The sequence below is a fragment of the Poecilia reticulata genome, chromosome 8, assembly GCF_904066995.2.
Source record: "Poecilia reticulata chromosome 8, P_reticulata-male-v2, whole genome shotgun sequence".
NCBI classification, from domain to species: Eukaryota; Metazoa; Chordata; class Actinopteri; order Cyprinodontiformes; family Poeciliidae; genus Poecilia; species Poecilia reticulata.
The window spans coordinates 15816491-15837972 of NC_088837.1; the positions used below are offsets into that span (position 1 = coordinate 15816491).

Genomic DNA, 21482 nt, shown 5'->3' on the forward strand with positions numbered 1-21482 from the left:
ACTCCCAGTGTGCTTCATTTACATTCACAGGCTAACATTCAGACGTTCGATCTATCCAAAACAAAATAGACACGTGAGTGTAATCATTGTTGCCTAAGAACAGCTCATTGTAACCAGACTGCAGAGCAAGCATAAAGTGCAAAAATCAGACAATAACAGGGAGCTTGAGATCAAATTAAAAAATCACATATGATTGCATTCTTTTGTACTCAACAGATGGAATGATATTTCAAATTATTTATTTACTGAAACTCACAAAATGGTTGAGATTTATACAAGAGCACAAGACAAATATTACACAGGTTGTGCTGAGTGTTGTAAAGTTAGCAGCACTCTTTTTTTACTTGCAAATTTGTATTGCTAGGAGAAATAACATTAGCCTCCTGCACAACTGACAGGCATTATACTGTAGCACATGCACAAGTTTTGCTCCACTAAAAAAAACATCTTCATCAGAATATTTGTTGCATCCTCTGCTTTGTTTTCAAATTTATTTCATCTACCGTTTAGCCAAGCCGTACAGGTTTATAACGGCAAGGCGTAACTATGCTTATCGGCTTCAACAGCGAATCCTGTTGACGTTGTAAAAGACGTTTCAAATGCGATGTCCAAGCTTCTGATAGTAGATGTGAAAGCAATGTAGCAGTTGTTCTGTTAGCAAACATCTGAGAGGATATCACTTCACACCCAGTAAGGGTCTCATATTCTAGGTGATGGTTTTACTCCAGCAGAGTCAGCAATGTTTTCACTCCAATAAAATGCACCACTGCAGTCCATATATAAGCAGGAAAACATGGTAGAGGAAACGCCTCCCCATGGCTAAAAGCTTGCATACATCAAAATAGAGAAAAAAAAAAGAAAAAAGCCATTCAGCCAAACTGCTCAGCCTGCTTTCATATTACAGGGCTCAAACTCAAAGAAAGACAGCAGCAATTCATAAAGAGAAAACATATTTACACTGCAGGCAAACAAGTGTAATTCCCTTACATACTTCTTCTGTTTCTGCTTTTTGCACTTAGATGTTGTAGATTGTAAAACAATTTTTTATATCAGACAAAAATGGCCTGAGGAAATACAAAATGCTGTCTTCAAATGATGTTTTCATTAATTAAGGGGGGAAAAAGTCATGCCATCCTTGCCCAATGTGAGAAAATAGTTGTTACATTTGTTAAGTTATTAATTTATTGCTATTTTCCATGCTGGCTTTGTTTTTTTATTATTTTTATTATTGGCAAATAAGCATCTTAAAACTCAAAGCATCTTAAAGGGTTACAAAGCCTTTTCTAGGGCTTTGGGGCTCCATTAAACTACAGTGAAGCTCATTATCCCCAATGAGAGAAAAGATGGAACAGCAATGAGTCTTCCAAAGCGTGGACGTTTTGAACAAACGGAGAAAAATAATGCTACTCTGCAATAATTAGCATGGCTAGGTTGTCTATTCTATTTTACAAATCCATTCAGAACATTACTTTAGGCAAAGTCAGTTGACAAAAGGAAAATAAAAGTGGCCAAGAAAAGTAATTTAACTTCTTTGTGCATCTGCTAGAGCCAGCTTGCACTACCAGCTTAACTCTTGACCTCCTGAAACTTATATAACTCTTAAGAAAAAAAAAACAACAACACTCAGTTAAGTGGCAACCAGGCTGAAAGGTACAACATAAATACATTCAAGAACAAATATCCATCGATTCACTTGGTGAACTTCTTCTTGTTTTTTGTAAACACAACAACAATGTTAAGCAGAGTCAGCATAGACACAATTTAGTTTTGAAAAGATGAAAGTAGTTCGGTAATGTGATTTAATGTTAGCTTCTGTGTGTGCCCATGAAAGTTACCTTCGGTACATTCTGTGTTTTTTGGCTCTTGATGTTTTGGTCTCTTACAAGCTGGCAAGCTAGTAAGAAATAAAACAACTACAGACAAAAAAAAAACTGCCCCTAAAAAATATGAGTATATAGTTTCACTACAACATAGCTATAGCAACACCAGAATCATAATGCCCTTTTATTTGAGTTATTCTGGCAGCTAACAACAGCAGCAGACCTGTTGCTACCTCTAGGCTGTAGGAGAGCCATGCCAAGGCTAACGACCAGCCAAAGGAGACGTGCACAAAGACGAGATTTTCAGGGGGAACAATCCGTTGGAACTCCTCCATGGCCTGATTAGAATATTTGATGTAGATACTGACCCCTGACAGCGTGAAAATACCTGTTAACATGCAAGACACAAAAGAAAAAAGAAAAGCTGCATTAAAAAATACAAAAATATCATATCCATTTTTAACACATTGCTTTGTTCCAGGAGCAAAGAATTGCGTGCACCCCGCTGATGTGGACAAAATTGTCTGGACAGACCATTCTTATGTTTCATCACTGCACACCGTAATCACAGTGATTTATAATATAAAACTGTCCATGCATCAATTTTCTATAGCCAATTTAGATGGAGTGCAGGCGATTCTAGCAGATAGGAGGTGAGAGCACACCGGTCCATCAAACAGCACAACACAGAGACAGGAGCTCACGTTCATGCCTACGGCCAATTAATCCCCCTGTGGCTGTGGAAAAACAATTTTTGTTTTTTACTCACAGAAAAAATATATAGAACAAATGGTCATTTCATCGCAGCTGTCAAGAAATTACAACAGCAAAACAAAAATAAGTATTTTTTGTATTTCTGTACATGTTCACATTGTGTCATATATCAGAACACATTTTCTGACAATGTTTTGAAAATAACAACCTTTAAGCAGGTATTAAATCTACCTCTCATTAAACCCACATTTCTAAATTAAAACTGTTTTTTTGTTTTATTAGTTTGATCCAATATTCCCATCTTAAATGTCATGTTTTCATTATTTTAGTTAGCATAAATAAGTCAGTCTTTGTTTTATTAATGGGTGCAACGTCTCAGAGAATTAAGCATCCAAGATAAAAAGAAAAAAAAAAAAAGAAAAGTTTTTTAGTTTATTTTTTGGATGTGGCTGTATATACGTTGTTACTTGGGAAAGATGCAAAATGGCTTAGGTAATGTGCCAAACAAAAAGAAAAAGGTTACTAAGTGGCAAACTGCTGGTGGAAGAATGGTTTCAAATATGTTCCTGTCAACTGACCCTTTCTCAAGACCAGCAGGCGGCTTAATTTTATTATCTTCCAAATGCGTTTCAAACCCTGCACAGATGCTCAAAAATGCAGTTAAAAAAAAAAAATATATATATATATATATATATATATATATATATATATATATATATATATAGGAGCCTAGGTGCTGTGCAAGTATTCACCAAGTAAGACATTTCAAATTGTGTGGATCATAAAAAGTACATTAACATTGAAGTTCTTTTCTAGAAGAGCGAGTTACATTCTCACAGTTTTTTGAGAACATTATTTTTTTGTCTTTAAAAAAAATCTGTCTGCTTTTGAAATGTCATTCAAAAGCAAAGAAAACATACACATATTGTCATTTCAAAATACTAAGATGTCTCAGTTTCATAATAGAAATGAAAAATGAAGGAAAAAAGCATGGAGTTCTCTGCCCTCTTCCAACTTAAACGTGCTGTCTATGTGTTTGCAAGTGTGTGCATCTGTGAAGATTTGAAGCATGTTCAACAGAGCACAACCCTCCTCAGATAAAAGTAGCTTTGAGACCTCTGACAGGTGTTAATATGTCTCTGTCTTTTTATGGACCGATGAGGTCAGCGGGCAGGAAAAATTCACAACTTCACAGAACAGGCATAGGTCAGGTCCAACTATCAATGACTTGCAAAAAATATTCACACCATTTAAGCTTTTACACATTTTTGTCACACTTCATAACATAAAATCTTAGAATATTTTCAAGAGATTTTATATAGTAGCCATCTTCCAGCCATGCCAAAGAAAACCCTTTTCACAAAATGATGAGGAGGGTTCTAGGTGTTGTAATGAAACACCACCATGTTAAATTATAAATGTGTTTGTGTTTTTTTTTTTCTGTCCAATGTGCAGTAAGCAAAACAAAAAACTTAGTCTTGGTCATCGCTGACCAGAGCACAGTCTTCCACATTTACTTTTGTTCCCGATGGGGCTTGTGACAAGATGTAAACAAGGCTTCTGATGGCTTTCTTTTAATGCTTAACTTCTTGCCTTCTTATCATAAAGACCACTTGTGGAGAGAGTGAGAAATACTAGTCCTTTAACACTAGCTCCCACCTGAGCTGCTGATCTCTGCAGCTCCCCTGCAGTGATTAATGATCCCCTTCTCAGCCTGTTTAGGTGGACAGCTTATGTCTGGGTTTGCATTTATAGAAAAGAATAGAAACATTGTATTGTCCCAGAGTCTGGAAGTATATGTTGGATATTATTTTATAAACTAAACCTGCTTTATATGTTTAAAGCAATGTTATCCTTGCTGTGGTATCTTTCCAAGACAGCTGTATTTTTATTGTATTTTAGGATTTTTTAAGAATATGCAATGAACAAAAAACGAAATATTTTTGTTAAAATAGTATATCTCTTCAGAAATGCCTATTTATAACTTAATTTTGCTTGAAGAGACTGAATCAACAGTTTGCCATGCTTAGTAATTACCTAGATGCTTCGGGTACAAAATGAATTACTAACTGTAAAACAAGAGCAATCCTGTTGGAAAATGAACACATTAAGAGATGTTCTGATAAAGAACAATTGTAAGACAATGCAGGTTTTCAATTTCCTTGAAAATCAGAAATCACTTCCCATTATTCCCAAGTTAAATTTTAATTTAGCTTTGTAAAAATGATCCAGTTTTGTCAATAAATGATAAATGTCAGTGGGTATTTAAACCCTACTGAATTTGTGCTATTTTTTTTAACCAATTATAGATTTTTTTATTTTCTTTTTTACAAAATCCCAAGACGCTCATCTTCTGAAAAATTAGAATTAGCAAAGAAAAAAATGTGAATGGTAGCTATGCATAGTGTTTATATTTCTTAGAATTCTGGGTAATTTCAGGTAAAATGTTTTGACAAAGAATAAACAACACAACACACACACACGCAAGTCTTCATGCTGTGAGGTAACATTGGCCACTGCAATTACAGAACAGCAGAGGAGCTTTTGTGAATTTATTCCCCAGTCATATGCAAATTATCCCAGTGTGCTGCCTCCAAAAATATAATCTGATCATTGACTCCACAGAAGGGAGCAGTGCTGTAAAGCTGCCCGTTGAATGGCATCTGGATGTTCTATAATGTATCATGAATCATTTGTTTCTTCTTTTCTTTCCTTTCTCTTTTTGTCTATTCTTTTCTGTGTTCCTTGTGTTTTGCAATGGATGGAGGAATTGTCTCGGTTGACAGTTACCCCAGAGGTGAGCTGGAAAGAAAACCATTATTAAATGTCCTGAGCAGAACATCTAAAGTATTCAGCCATTAAATGAGCGATTCCATCTGACCTTTAGGAGGGCATGCTGGAAGAAAACACTCTGCTTCCACCATATTGAGCTGTGTTTACTCTTGGAAATTACTAATATTTAAATTCACAGCTGCTTGTTTTAATTTTTTTTTTTTCACTCACAGTGTAGTAAAATCTACATCCAGTGACACAGCAGCGAGATCAAATGAAGAGAGGAAGAAACATTTATAATTGAAGCTCAAACAACAAATGTGTAAAAGGGTACAATCCAAAGATATTACAGCTCTACTCTGCACTAATTAAACAATTTATTACACTTGTTTGCACTGTGCGTAGATTGCACTGTGCAGCACAGGAAAAGAAAAGGAAAAAAAGTCTGTTCTTTCACGTCCCATGGTCACTGATGCCTCTCTAAAATCTAGAGATATTTCCCAGAGTATGAAGGCAGTGCTAAAAGAGGGATCACAAACTGACACAAACCCCCCAAATATCAGATACCAAAATATCAAAACGTGATAATGCATTAAAAAGGACTGATGAGAGACGCACAAAATCCTAAAACCCATTACCTCACTCTTTTGGTGTGTGTGTGCGTGTGTGTGTGTGTGTGTGTGTGTTTACTCTGGTTTTGAAGGTGGGAGAGCGCAGCATTAGCAGATCTTTTAATGTGGACAGAACATGACTAAGGCTTGGTATTTTAGCAGAGGGTGCAGTCATAAGAAAACCTAATAATGTTTTATCCACAATGGGGCTAAAGAACCTTGAGAAATACCTACTGGTTTGCTCAAAGTCCTTCGATGCTTTCTTCTCTTTCCTTTTCTCTTCAGACAGTGACTGCTTTTCACACGCCTGTACTTTACGATATGGACATGTTTCTGCACGATGTGCGGTGTCCCGGGTGGACACTTGGACCTTAGACTCAGTCTGTTTGTACCCTAATATCATATTTATTCCCAGTTTTATATATATATATATATATATATGTCTCCCTGTATGTACATATATATGTACAGGGAGAGAGCAAGAGAGAGAAAGAGAGAATCTAATCAGAAAGGTTAATGGAGCGATGTCATTCTGAACTCTCAACAACTGGTAGAATAAGTGTCCTTACTGTCTACAAATACATTTCTGTTCAGAGAAATGTTTTAAAGGTTCTTCTGTCATGTTTGGCTTGTGTTGAGGAGGACCCAAACTGATACAGGGCAGAGGCATGTGCATGATGGTATCTAATGGTGAAAGTGAAGACTCACAGAACATGCGGGAAACACATACAAACCAGGATTATGTCAAAAGAAGGATCCAGAAGTGAGAAAAAGAAACCAAGGAGCTCAAATACCGTTGAGATGTGATTTTTCTTTTTCCATTGGAACTAGGTCAATACAATCAACAGAATTAATGGCAGCTGAGTGGGGAGCAAGTGTAAAAGAGCTGAGGAGATTAGACTAACAAGATCACTGAAAGTGGAGATGCTACTAGCAGACTAATAAACACTATGGAAGCAGAGATTAATATAGAAAATACAGAAATAACTCAAAATGCAAAGTCCAAAATATGTAGAACTTAAACAAAAGCCAATCAAAAAGTCCACGTGATCATGACAGCTTTAATTTGTCATTCAAGTGATATCAATCATAACAAACACAGGCATTAATGAACTCTACATTTGAATTTAAACACCATTTTTATACGGGGGATAATAATGTTATATCTAATATTAAATAGACACGTTGGGCCAGGGGAGGAGAGTGTGTGTGGATGGGTGTAGGGTCTTTTACTCCACAGCAATCTTTTCTGAGATTTCACGCAGCTTCATTGTGAAGTATTACTGTGAAAGTGCTGTCATCAACACAGTCAATTAAGTCGTTATCCATGCTGAGGTGGTCTGGTGGTAATGAGTGTTAAAGTAATTGGTCAACATCAAGAAGGAACATCTTACTATCCTCTTCTGTTATACCCGCCTATTTCCAAAAATAAGACAAAATTGATCCTTATTCTACTTTTGCATTGATTTCAGGAGCAGGGATGATACATTTTCACACACATAAAGATGTTTTGAGCCAGGTCCACTAGGTGAGGAAGACACAACCACATATGTAAGACAAGATCTGAGGAAACACACATTCTAGAAATTACTCACCCTAATCTCAGTAGTTCTCTCAACAAGAATAAAGACAATTTAACAGTAAGATGTCTGAAGGTATGAGTGAAATAGAAAAAAAAGATGGAGTGAGCACTTGTAACAGGTATCATAAATTATTTATTGGCGAGTTCTGAGATATAAACATCTGTTACTAAATCTAATAATAAAATGTTGGATTTATGTGACACAGTATTTTAAATCAAAATAAATAGGAAAGACAAAGTTCACATCAAAGCCAATAGGTTAATGCACGGTGAAAGCTGATGAAATGATGATGTGTTGAGTTACAATCCTCTCTGTGCTGCTCACAGAGCACTTTTAAGTCTTTCTGCATGGTGTAGGTTTGTTAAGTCTCTAAGCTACTGCACTAAATTGCATGTCTGCTTAGTCTCTCATACAAACAAACTGCTTCTGAGTCCACTGCTCCTACAAATGGCTTCAAATAAAATATGGAATTATGGCGATGGCAGGCCAAAGGCGCATTGGCTTCTTAAAGAGACACTGACCAATTTAAAGACATCAAAATGTGAAGTCAAATTTCTTCTAAGTTATGTATGTTTGAAAAATGCAGCATTTTTATAACAACTGAAGGTTATATAATTTGCTAGACTGTGTGCTATTAAATGGCTCTATGTGCCTCAGAAATACATAATAACCCCCTTTTAAAATTGTTTCAGAGTGAAGTGGAAGCAATAACGTCAATATATTATTCACACTAAAACTTGTCATGCTTGTCATAGTGCATACATTTCTCTAAGTTGTATAGGTTTTTGAGCTTCAAACTGATTGGAAAAAAAGCAATTCATGAACTTTCACTGCAATTTTAGCATCTATATTTCCACATTTACATTGTGGTTTCAACATAACATTCTGATATCCAGTTAACACAGACACACCGCTGACATATTCTTTCCACTTCAGAAATGTAATTGTCGACTAAAACTCAATTACTGTAGGTGCAAAAGCAGCAAGAAATGTCTCAGTGTTGTAAAATATCCAGATTATGTAGCGTCTTATGACGACAGATTTTGCGAGTATGCAATTTTTAAAGTTAAGATTATGTAGATAATCTTAACTTTAAAAATTGCATACTCGCAAAATCTGTCGCTGGACTCAAGCCAGAGCTTTGTTTTGCTCATTAAATTGTTATTTTCCTTTCCATAATTTATCATCATCATCACCCACTGAAATAACAGTTTGGGCAAAAACAAACACGTCACAATGAGATACAATTTCTTTTTTGTGCAAATTACCCATATGTTTTTTTAGAAACATTTGCCCTCAAACTACTTTAACACATACCACACTAACACACTAATAAAGCTGGGGTTTTTTTCATGGCAGTCACTCCACTCAAGTGTACTTCCCATCCCACAAAATCTGAAATTAATGGTTTTACTCAGAGATGAATCGGATGCAAGAGCAGCTGAAGCTGAATTTTCAAGGTTTCCTCTCACATGTAAATGTACGGCTATGTGTTGTATTGTACATCACAACACAGCATATTTGTTGTTGTTGTTTTGTTTTTTTTTATCTGTTTTGATTATAACCTTCATACAAAGCACAGATTCTGAATTCAAGCACAGCAACACATCAAGACATGTGAACAAACTTACTGCAGAGGAGAACATAGGAAGCCGATGCAGCAAGCAGCCTGGGACTGCAGGCCAATGAGCTGACAAGTCCGAAGATCCATCCGAACACCAGCAGTACCAGGCTGAGAGGCAGCAAGATGACCACTACCTTGTGCAAGCCTGCAAACACGCACATTTCCAATACAAAGAAAGGATTGGGGGGGGGATTGAAGGTCTGAACTACAGCTGTGTTGTATTTCACTGTAGTGCTGTGTGCAATCATGTGGAAAAGCTTCCAAGATTTCCAAATTGATTTTAGCTATCTGGGGAGCCTTTGGGGCTTTTATTTCTACTGTCAGTAGAGGATAATCAACTTGCAGACATGACGAAGGTACCCCTTTTCTCAGCAAGTGATTTAACTCTATTTCTTGCGAGGTTGTAAACAAGGGCTCTTTGAAACCCCCATGGACTCTGATCTAATCTGAGGCCTGTGTGAAGCACAGTTCCTCCACAGAATGTCCAAGTGGGCTTATTGTTAGTCCGGTGAACACGCGGTTCCAGGTTCATCTCAGCAAGTAAGAAAATTATTAAAGCAATATTAATCTAAACTGAAAAGGAATCATTAAACAGAAAGTAATGCAGTTCCGAGATAAACTTTTAAAAATGGCTCGTAGCTAATTAAAACCAAAAATTCTACTCCTTGTAAAGTTGGACTATTAGTAGACTAAGAAGCACAAATATTATGTGTCCTCACAAGCATTGGGCAGAATGCAGATTTTTTTTGACCAGCAAACAGTCACTGATCAGTCCCAAAAGGGTGCTGCTTTGGAAGCTGAAGGCCATTAACTAATGGAGATAATGTAGTTGTTCAAAAAACTTGGCACTTCTCCAAAAATTATGTTAAACCAAGAAAGAAACTGTTCAAGACTTTGACAGCAAAACTGCAGTGTAAAACTGCAAAACATTCCAACAACCACTGATCAGATGCCAGCAGTTTCCTATTTTTACTGTGTGCCTAAATAATAAAGTTGCGAGACACAAACCTGATCTTCCTAGGAATCATTCAACCCTCCCTAATATCTCCCCAAAACGTGTAGGAGAACGAGCAATGGTATAAAACAAAACCAAAAAAAAGAAAATCCTCTTTGGTTTCAGTACAAAATCCTCCACAATGAAGCATGCTGGTGGCAGCATCAACTTCAGAGATGACCTCAGATTCAGCTGGGTTTATGTCAAGGTTGACAAATTTCCAAACAGATCCAATTATCTGTCAGTTTTCATCTAAAGCCTTCAGTTGTTATCTAGAAATTTGGAAACGAAGGTAATTCATTTTGAGCTTCACAACATACTTTCAAATCAACAACAAAGTTGGTTATTAATAGAAGAAAAATTCAAGTTCTTAAATGGACTAGCTTAAACTCATACCTAAATGTGAGAGATTTCCAGAGAATGGTGTGCTTATTAGAGGTGTGCCGATCGATCGGCCACCGTTCATAATCGGCCAATCTCCGTGAAAAGTGTATGATCGGTGATTGGCAGAGATCGGCCTCATGGGTGTTTGGTATCGGAATCGGCAACAAAAATCCCTAGTCTCACTGATGTAAAAAAAGCCTTGAAAGGTAGAGTGAAAAGATATTACCAAGTCAACAACATGTATGCCATAAACATAAATTAAATCATAGCTGAGTATTAATTAGCCAAAGGATGCTAATGCCACTAGGCTATTGCTCCTTAACCTTGTTATAACTTTATAGCCATTTTTTCCATTGCAATTAAGCCTTCCTACTACAAAACAAATCTACAAAAACATAACCTCATGTCAACTTCAACAATCTTCTTCAGATTTTTTTTTTGACCAGCAAACAGTCACTGATCAGTCCCAAAAGGGTGTTGCTTTGGAAGCTCAAGGCCATTAACTAATGGAAAGCTAATTGAAAGGAAAAAAGTGTAACAAAAAAAAAAGTGTACAAGCAACAGGGTTAACCACATCATTAACTACAACCATATTTTTATTGCACTAAGTTGTGAACCATGACACATCCTAGGTAGACTAAGGAGAAAAAGTACTGGACTGTGGCAATATGGTCCATTTCATGTGGAAATGAAGGTCGCTTAGTCTGCAGGAAGAAAATAGAGGCACACAATCCATATTACTTGAGATCCAGGGCGACAACTTCACACTCAGTGAGGACTTTGGGAGACCAAGTAATCTGCAGGTGTTGTTCCAGTGTGTTTTAGTGAGTCCAAGGTCAGCATGGCCATCTATCTAGATGTTTTAGAGCCCTTCATGCTTCCTGCTGCTGACAAGCTTTATGGAGAGGTTGAGTTCATTTTCCAGCAGGACGTAGCACCTACTCATACAGTCAAGTTTAATATGAATCACTGTGCTCACCTGAAACAAACCTCTAAGAGAATCTACCACATACAGTTACCACATGTAAGTTATTCATGCACAAAGAAGCACTGAGTGGATATGTCAATATTTTTGCATTAAAGCTAATTTTTTCTCTCTCTTACATAAAAATTCAAATTTGTTGGAAAAACCTCAATTTGTGGGTCTTCTTTCGCTGTGAGCTACGAGCATCAAAATTAACATGGGTTTAAGACTGAATAACATTACCAGAAATTAATTTGCTTTTTGATTATATTGCACCCGTGTGTGACTACCACTTGAATTCTATTAAACTCTTTAGTCAGTTGTTAAAAAATAAAAAAAAAGGACACTCACCGAGAAGGTGCCTTTCAGTCTCTGATAGGCTGGACATATTTGCTGTAAAAGAGGGGATGACTGAACTCCTATTTGCACCTGAAAATGTCAGAGGGAAAGGTTACAAGTGACAGACCTCACAATACTAAAAGAAACATTTTTCAAAAGCAAGGAATCCGCCTTCTATTTCCTTTTTAAAATGCTCCAGTGTGCATGTTGTGCACTGAGAATTCCTCTCACTGGATGTTCAGCTATTGAACGGATGAAGGCTTCATGGTGTTGCATTACTTTACAGTTATTGTAAGAACTGTGGGTGCAACCTGCAACACATTAAGGACTTCAAGCCGTGCAGACTAAGAGCAGAACACATAACAGCACTCACAAGATATCCTCCTTTGTGCACACAGATTTTTGCGCATAAGAGGTACTTTGGCACTCACATTATTTCAAATAAATGTCATTTAAATTCAGTTAGTATTTCACATATATTGATGTTTTAGATCTACTTCGGTCAGATTAAATAAAAACTCACTATGGTGATCTGAGATTCACGTCAGGTTGCTTCAGCACCTGGGTTCTGCACAACCAGCGGATGAGGGTTTTAATCGGGAGCTGATGATGATGATGATGATGATGATGATGATGATGATGATGATGATGATGATTAGAGCAGTAATGCAGCATCAGCACACAAATAAACTGATTTCATATAAAGAATATTCGATGCGTTCATGTATTTGCGTTGTTTTAGACAAATATGTTCATGAATAGAAAGGTTGAATCACAAAATAATTAACTACCCGAGTATTTCCGCCTGAAATTTAAAATAGCAGAAGTTGCAATAAGTGAGTAGATTTTAACATGTTGGATGATATAGAAGCGGATACATTTATGATTTATTAGTAAGTGAATATGAAATCCCCAAACCTTCAATGATTCTCCACAATCCAGAGTGTGAACTCAGGTCATTTGGCCCCGTGTGGTTGGGCTTATTTACATCGATAATGTACCAGTAATCAGTTCCGATGGCCACAGCGAGGAATGTGAAGCTGAGTAAACCAGTAAAGCCAGCCGAGAGCACAACCAGTCCGTACTTCATTGTTCACTCCTCAGAGCAGAGACCGCTTAATTTTTCTGTATCTGAGGAGACGCTCCGAGAAACGCGCCGCGTAAAAGCTCTCCAGCTGGATCCATCCCTGCAAAGTGATGTTTCTCCGCTCTAAAATCCAGCTGCGAATAAAAAGGACATTTAAAAAAAAGAAAGAAAGAAAACTAAAAAGAAAGAAACAACAAGAATATTCCACTGGTTATATCCACCTGATAAATGTTAAACAAAAAGGAAAAAGCATTTATATAAACAAAATGTGAGCAGCCTTGTTTTTTTGTCATCCCTCATCACTGCGAGGCGGCGACTGCTGTTTGATTTCTGTGGCGCTCCTGGATGAATCCATATTATCAAGTTAAGTGAATACAATGCTAAACTTCTGGTCCGTAATTTCAAAATAAAACACGTCTTAGGAAATAGTTGTGACTGTTCTTTTAACAAAATAAAGCACACCCACCTGTCACTGACCGCAGTAGAGTAGTTCCAGTCCAAATTTACCAGGTTGGAGCTGTGGGGGCAGTGATTTTTTTTTTCTTCTACATGTGGGCAAACAATAAAATAATGTAACAAAAAGGAAGGGCAATATTTCACCACTTAATAATAAGTGAGCCACAGAGTCAAAGAGCCGACTGCATCTCCAGGGCTGCAGGTAAAGCGGATCTGTGGTGCAGCAGATGTAAACTGTGACTCTATCTCAATATGGCTGACGCTAAAAGTGTGAAACCTTTATTTTTAGGAAGAGCATAAGGGTAAAAAGTGAAACTAGTCCAATGGCTGATCAGTTATGGTTTCTGTATCATATCACCATAAGAAATGTATTTAGTATTGTATGAGATAAGGTAAAAAAAAATTGTTGACTAAAAAATATTTTGGTTTGGTTGACCTAGATGCATCCCAAAGAAAGATAAAAACAAATACATCATAAACATTCATTGTAAAGAACTTAAAAAGAGAACCAATATGTAATCTGCAACATTGTATTCACTTTTTCTTCCTGTAGCTGATTCCACAGAGGTGTTGTGTGTTGTTTTCTTGCACAGCTCTGTGAATTTGTTTTCCAGTGAACGATCCACGATTTGGGAGCAGCAGATGTTGAGGAGCCTCAGTTTCCTGCTCTTCAGCTGTGTTGAGAGGACACTGAACCACACTAAGCTGTCATACAGCAACACTCTGAATGGTAGCTAAGTAGAAATGGTCCACAATGAGCACACTGGTTCCAAAGGATCAAACTAAGTAAAGCCTATGTTGTAATTTGATGCGCAGATAATTCACATGAGAGAGGTGCGCCAGGAGAGGGCGCTATCCACTTATGCTCCTAGATATTTGAATATCTTCAGTACAGGGACCAAAACAGGAACCAGGAGCAGTTCTACAGAGGCAATGGCACCTGTTGGCCCACATCTGGAATTGGCCATGGACTACAGTACAACATCTCAACATCAGGGTAAGTGTAATTGTTACTGGAAAAAAAAAAAAACTAAACAAAAAAATCTGTGATCTCAAATTCTACATTCTGATTTACTACTTTTGTGGGGAAATCTGAGTTAAAATTTTCACTTAGGTATCTTTAAGCATGTCTGCCATTGCTCCCTACTAAGAACAGGGCTGTGGACATCTTTAGGAGGGGGATGAATGGGAGGAGGAGAAAATAACAGGCTGTCATGACATAATAATAATCAAAGCTTTAAAGATTTATAATGCTGAGACAGTGTAATTAGATAACCTCTCGTTTCGGCAGAACAAGTGTTTAATAAACGAGGTTCGGTCTGAAAACTAGGTCACTCTTTTTGAAGCACATTTTTTATGATGTTAAGAATACGATATCATGATAAATGGCTTTGAAACCGTTAACACCTTTAATGTTTAATATGCACTACAGTTAAATTGTAAAACAAACACATCTGTTCTTGGTACTTAGCAAAGGATACAACATTTGGATTAATCTGGATTGATATGTGTTAAAGCATTTTGAATAATCTCAAGCATCAGCTTCTTGTGTTGATTTGTGCCATCGGATTTATTGAATCAGAATGACTAAATAAACTTCAGCTGTCCTTGGCGGATTGTTCTGGACTTTCTTATCTGCAATAGCTAACAAAAGTCATAGTTTGCAGAGGGGTTTCAAAGGATGAACAGGACTTTATTCATTTTGATCATCTTTTATTACAAATATATCAATCTGAGGAAGAACAGAAAGCTACTGCATTTACATATAGTTCTATAACAACCTAACTTTTTCCTCAGTTAAACTACACATTTTATTAAAAAAGGTTGAATCTTTCTTTTTCTGAGATGAATAAACAGTAATTAATAAAAGATTGCACCATAGCATTTGAGCATTTACTTTGAAATTATTGAATATTTGATCGGGTGTTGTAATTTCTTCAGCGTACGGTAGATGATATTTAATACACAGAAGAGAATAGATTATTGGGAAGAAATGTGGGATAATGTAGTTGTTCAAAAAAAAACTTGGCACTTCTCTAAAAATTATGCTAAACCAAGAAAGAAACTGTTCAATACTTTGACAACAAAACTGCAGTGTAAAACTGCAAAACATTCCAACAACCACTGATCAGATGCGAGCAGTTTCCTATTTTACTGTGTGCCTAAGGAATAAAGTTGCGAGACACAAACCTGTTCTTCCTAGGAATCATTCAACCCTCCCTAATATCTCCCCAAAACGTGTAGGAGAACGAGCAATGGTATAAAACAAAACCAAAAAAAAGAAAATCCTCTTTGGTTTCAGTACAAAATCCTCCACAATGAAGCATGCTGGTGGCAGCATCAACTTCAGAGATGACCTCAGATTCAGCTGGGTTTATGTCAAGGTTGACAAATTTCCAAACAGATCCAATTATCTGTCAGTTTTCATCTAAAGCCTTCAGTTGTTATCTAGAAATTTGGAAACGAAGGTAATTCATTTTGAGCTTTGCAACATACTTTCAAATCAACAACAAAGTTGGTTAATAGAAGAAAAATTCAAGTTCTTAAATGGACTAGCTTGAACTCATACCTAAATGTGAGAGATTTCCAAAGAATGGTGTGCTTATTAGAGGTGTGCCGATCGATCGGCCACCGATAATAATCGGCCAATTTCCGTGAAAAGTGTATGATCGGTGATTGGCAGAGATCGGCCTCATGGGTGTTTGGTATCGGAATCGGCAACAAAAATCCCTAGTCTGACTGATGTAAAAAAAAGCCTTGAAAGGTAGAGTGAAAAGATATTACCAAGTCAACAACATGTATGCCATAAACATAAATTAAATCATAGCTGAGTATTAATTAGCCAAAGGATGCTAATGCCACTAGGCTATTGCTCCTTAACCTTGTTATAACTTTATAGCCATTTTTTCCATTGCAATTAAGCCTTCCTACTACAAAACAGATCTATAAAAACATAACCTCATGTCAACTTCAACAATCCTCTTCACGTTTTCACACATCAGAGACAGCATCAATATCTTGGAAGCTGTCTTCAGGTCACCGCAGGTCAGTCAGTCTGGCTCATGTGGAGACATTTACCCCTTTCTCTTCTTTAAAATTGCCTGCTTTGTTGCACAGGGATGGTGAGTGAAAGGCAATTTTCAACCCTGCCACAAATTTTGATTTACGGTAGTCTGAGCTTTGGAATACACTCTCCAGGACATTCTGAGTTCATTCTTTTGTAGCCTTGTGGCCTTATAGCTATGGATGTGGCCTTAGTCTCGCAGGAAGTAAATCTTTTACTAAGTTCTCCTGTATTCTTCAGAAAACTTTTCTCTCTGTTTCTTTTACGCATTCACTAGAAAAATACATAAATATATCTTACAAGGTTCTTTTTTATGTGCGTCGTCCTCAAACCGGAGTGTCCTCATACAGGTACGTTTTGAAGACACAAGGTGACTAATAAGTGAAGTAAATGTCTTAGGAAATAGATGTGAATAACTATGGGGCACACAGGAACCAACAAGAGTCTTTGTCACAGAGAATGTTTCTATCATTCCCAGATTAGGATCATCATTCCTGTATTGTTCCACTTACGTAGCTGAGTTCTTCAGCACTTTACCTCAAGAACTCAGGAGATATGGTCAAATCCATCTGCCAAAATAAATTATTTAGCACAGTTCTGGGGAAGAATTTTAAGTCAGACTGTCTATAATGACAAGTCTGTGTGGAAAATGTATTTTACCTTAAAAGCAAATGTTCTTTGGCGAAGGACAGAAAATTGAGGCTTGATGTAATCCCCACCTGTTGTTTGACTGGCATTTTGCATCATTGTTCCCTTGACTCTCTTGACTACCTAGAAATTTCTCACCCACTCACACCTTCTTCCGCAAGTTTTACTTAGTGATTTGATTTGACCATACTGCAAGGTTTTTTTTCTCTCTGACTAGTTGTTTTCTGTACTTGCAGTCATGCTTAGGGTGTTTTAACCTGCTAAAAAAAAAAGAAACACACAAAACAATGCTCAGCTTCACCTATGCCTCATATTATTCTGTAACACATTTGTATGATGCAGAATTTAGAGCTGAATCAATAACCTCTTATCAGATAGAACAAATAACCAGAACTCTGAAAACAAGAGTCTTGGATAGTTCAGTTTAGTTTTAAATGGAGTGATTTTACATGCTTGTTTGCTGTCATAGTGACTAAAACAACATGACAGCATATTGTTGCAATTGGATAAAACTCTAACATTATGCAGAACATATCCAATGCAGGGTAAATGTGTCCATTGTCTTTTTATTTAAATAAAAGTAATTACAAGACTTAGCAAATCCTATAATTAAATATTGAGAAATTCGCCTGTTCTAAATTTGTAGATGGAACCACCTACAGATGATTTCTTTGTCGCTCAGTGATTTATCTTTAACAGGTGTCTTTTCATATCTTGAAATATTCCTTGCCAGGATGAAAAGAATGCTCAGGCCTTTTGAATCCCTGAGAAAGCTTTTAGATTTTCTTTTAACAACAATGTTCAATAGGAAAGAGAACGAGAGAGTTGGTTTTTTTTTCTACAGCTTCTTTCTGAACATTTGCTTAAATCATTTCCATCAGATTTGGACTCTCTGATTCTAATTGGATTGATTGGAGAGCTTGATAAATTATGATGTTATTATGTTATGATATCACATAATCAGAGGGATGTACAAAGCAGTTTAGTGATGCATTGAAACAAAATCAACCTGATGTACCCATGTGTGAAAGCGAATACTGCTGGCCTACGTGTGCCTCTCTCTTTATTGTTACTGACCATGACATGTTATTTCTATCTTTAAAAGGCTTTGTGCTCATCAGAACTGTTGAGTCTTGTAATAGGGATCTATTTTTTGATACTATTAAGGAATGAATTTAAAATAATAATGATAATAACAATCCCAATTGTGGCTATCGCACTAGACAACACAGTCAAATGAAACGGTTCTCTTTAATACAAGCAGGGATCCCGATTATGAAACATTTTTTCTTACAAAACCTGTAAAGAAACACACACACAATTTTATTCTCGTATGCACACATGCTCAGAAATAATTTATTTAATGTACAGCACATTATCTGCAACTGTAATATGGGATGTTTTTTTGACAGAGACAGATTTTGTAGAACTGATTAATGCTCAGTTCATCTGTTAAAAATCGGGCATGTTTCCAACACCATCTTAGGTGCACCTGCTGCTTTTTTATATAGATATGGGAGGCTGTATTTCAAAAAGAAAATATCTTCCAAGCTTTGTGATTTTACTGCACATGTAGCTTAAACAAGCAGGGTTTTTTTTAAGTTTATTTTATTGGAATCATGCAAATGGCATCTGAGTTTGAAAGCTGTCATTTGTTTGAAACACTTTGAAGCATAAGAAACGTTGACAGTACACTTAAAGATTTTCTTGTATCATCAACTCGAGCCCAAATCTCCTGTGTTCCTTCAAGGTGCATAACAGCTGATATCGGCGTATGAGAGTTTACACTGACACGATAGCACATTGTAGCCAAAACACTTTACTTTTGTCTCATTCGTCTAAAGAACATTTTTCTAATCCATTGTTCCAGATTCAACCAAGTCTTGAGGTTCAATTAGATGCAGTTTTGGAATCATACATCCTGGTAATCCTTCCAAACAAGCCATACTTACCAAATGTTGTTTTCTGTGTTACTTTTTGACATTGTTTGACAAAAAACTAAAACCAGAACTTGGCTGGAAAACCATCGAAATGGTTGAGCTGATTAGTGTTTGAATTCATTTGTTAAACTCCAACCATATTTCAGATACTATTTAAGCAAGTATTTTATAAACGATATGTGAGGTTGTTAAAAAAATCTTCCAATCAAAGAACATTTCGTTGGAAATTGTGCAGGATTTGGATCTTTACTAATGCAAGCAAGACATGATATTCATATTTCTTTTATGATACTAATACAAACACCAGCTTGATGTAAAAGCAATGATGAAAATTGTTGGCCTCTCATTTAATTTAAGAGTAAATTAGTGGGAAGAGACTTTTATGATTGATTCAATGACTGTAAGGTCAAAAGAGAAGCACAAATCATTAACTTTCCACCATCTTGCTTGACTTTTGGTATGAGAAGTTTGCAATAGTACATTAGGCTTGGTTTTCATAAAACATTGATCTGTCCATCATGACAAAACATTCCTCTGTTGGGACAAAAGACTCTGTTTAAGTATTTTTATAGTTCATTTAGATATGATGTTTCTTGAGATTTGCTGTAACATTAATTCTGAAAAAATACAATTTCCTCCCAGCAACTCTTATAAAAAAATTATATACATTCAAAAATGTTTTTGTTTTTTTTATGATTGCACAAAGCTGATAATTGATGTAAAAAATAGACATGATAAGTCTTTTGAAATAGCAGAACTGATCACTTCCAATCAAATAACATACAATTGAAATCACTCACTCTCTCCTAACTCCACATACAAATAGGAGCATTTAGATTTTGTTTGGTCAAATAACATAAAAACCACCTGAGGCTGTTTTTTTTTCAGCCAAAGAAAGCATCATATTCAGGGTAGTGTCTGTCAACCCTTTGGGGATTTACATTGTTTACTTTTCACAATTAATCTTAAAGGTTCACTAAGCATTAATTAAAATCCTTTTCTCTCTTATTTTGGTAATGTCTGATTGTAATTTACCAGCAATACCTTTCAATTTTCATCTTATTTTTATTGTTTCCAAGAAATATTCTCCTTCCCTTCAGTTTTAATCATGCATCAGCACATACACAACAATATGCTCAGAGCAAGTGAAGAAATCTTTCTGTTTGTTTTCCGCAGATCACAGGTTTTGCTGAAGAAGCTTTGTAAAGAGACGTCAATACAACACTTAACAGAAAATATCATCTTTGTAACTGATTTTCAGTCATTTTGGATTAATTTAATGTTGAGCAATTCATATATATTCAGAGTAAGGAAGACGGTGAAAAGATGGACGAGGCATGTGATTCACCAAGAGACTCATGGAAAGGAAAGAAAAGCAGACAACAAAAATGACCTGTTATTTGTTCCTGATAACAGAAGTACATTTTTTTCTGTCTGCTGTGTTTTTGCTACACCGTGAATCAATATGCCTGCCTATTTTCCTTCACCGGCTCTGTCTCAGATTGTCTGGCTGTGTGAGAAGAGATTCTAAAATCCCAGCTTTCATGCATATTTACCTGCTTTCTTATTCATTGAATCCCAGTGATGCTAAACTTGACTTTAACTGTCTTGAGCTAAAACACTGGTTGTAACTTGGATGTTTCTCCTGTTTTTTTTTTGTTTTGTTTTGTTTTATTTTCTGGGTCTATTGAAGGTGAGGGTATGCTCTAACTCCGTTTACTGTTCACTTAAGAGTTATTGTTTTGGTATTTTTAGCTAATCTGTATGTATCTTCTGATAATTTTGGAACTGAGTGACCGAAGGAGGAAAGAAAGGTAATTATTATCTGTAATTTGTGTTGGTTTTTTGCATAGCACACAAATAACAAACAATGTATGTGTTTGCAATGTAACAATGTAACAAAACTGAAATAACTTAGGAGTCATTAACTTGTTTTAGTCTTTCACAAGGCCCTGAATCCAGAATGCAACCTTTCTGTCTTTTGTTTCAATATATTATATTGACAAAATAACACTTTTAATGTTATGTTACTTGTCCATACCAGCACTGCCTTTAGGCTGACCCTGTCAGAATGAAAGTACAGCACACTGAGCCGTAAAACAATGGCTCTGACTTTTATGGAGTCTCTCACTCTATGTTTCAGTTTACAAAGCCTAATTGAAACGGATCCTTTAGCTCAATGTCGGTGTGCATGAGGACCTTTCGTGTGAATTCATAGAATTAATTTTCCTGCAAACGCTCTTCGGTCACTTAAAACCCAGAGTAAAGTTTAAAGGTAGCAAATTGTTGAGTGCAAAGTGGATAATAAATAAGGTGAGGGAACAGGAAATATAATGGCTTAGATTCTCAAAAAAAGAAAGAATTTAATTTATGTGATAACAGAATATAAAAGCATAAAAGTGGGACCGATGATGTAGCTTTTTGTTTGTAATAAAGAAAGCAGAATCTCTGAGATAACAAACCGTTACATTTCCAGTCTGGT

General features: G+C 36.3%; 1 protein-coding gene across 1 annotated transcript; it reads right to left on the reverse strand.

Moving 5' to 3' along the window:
- Nucleotides 1-222: 222 nt before the first annotated feature.
- On the reverse strand, nt 223-14414 carry LOC103468842 (transmembrane protein 235). Its single transcript, XM_081610060.1, has 5 exons — nt 13114-14414; nt 12724-13026; nt 11818-11895; nt 9132-9269; nt 223-2208 (listed from the first exon to the last, which is right to left on the reverse strand). Exons 2-5 carry the CDS (start codon nt 12893-12895, stop codon nt 1964-1966), a joined length of 633 nt encoding a protein of 210 aa, XP_081466186.1. The 5' UTR covers nt 12896-13026; nt 13114-14414; the 3' UTR covers nt 223-1963.
- Between the last annotated feature and the right edge of the window lie 7068 nt (nt 14415-21482).

Excerpts from the sequence above, each read along its gene's own strand:
- LOC103468842 (XM_081610060.1), bottom strand. The coding sequence starts at position 12,895 with ATGAAGTACGGACTGGTTGTGCTCTCGGCTGGCTTTACTGGTTTACTC. Across the intron at positions 11,896-12,723 it reads ATTGTGGAGAATCATTGAAG|GTGCAAATAGGAGTTCAGTC; the intron begins GTTTGGGGATTT and ends TGACATTTTCAG. Across the intron at positions 2,209-9,131 it reads TTCCTATGTTCTCCTCTGCA|GTATTTTCACGCTGTCAGGG; the intron begins GTAAGTTTGTTC and ends GCATGTTAACAG.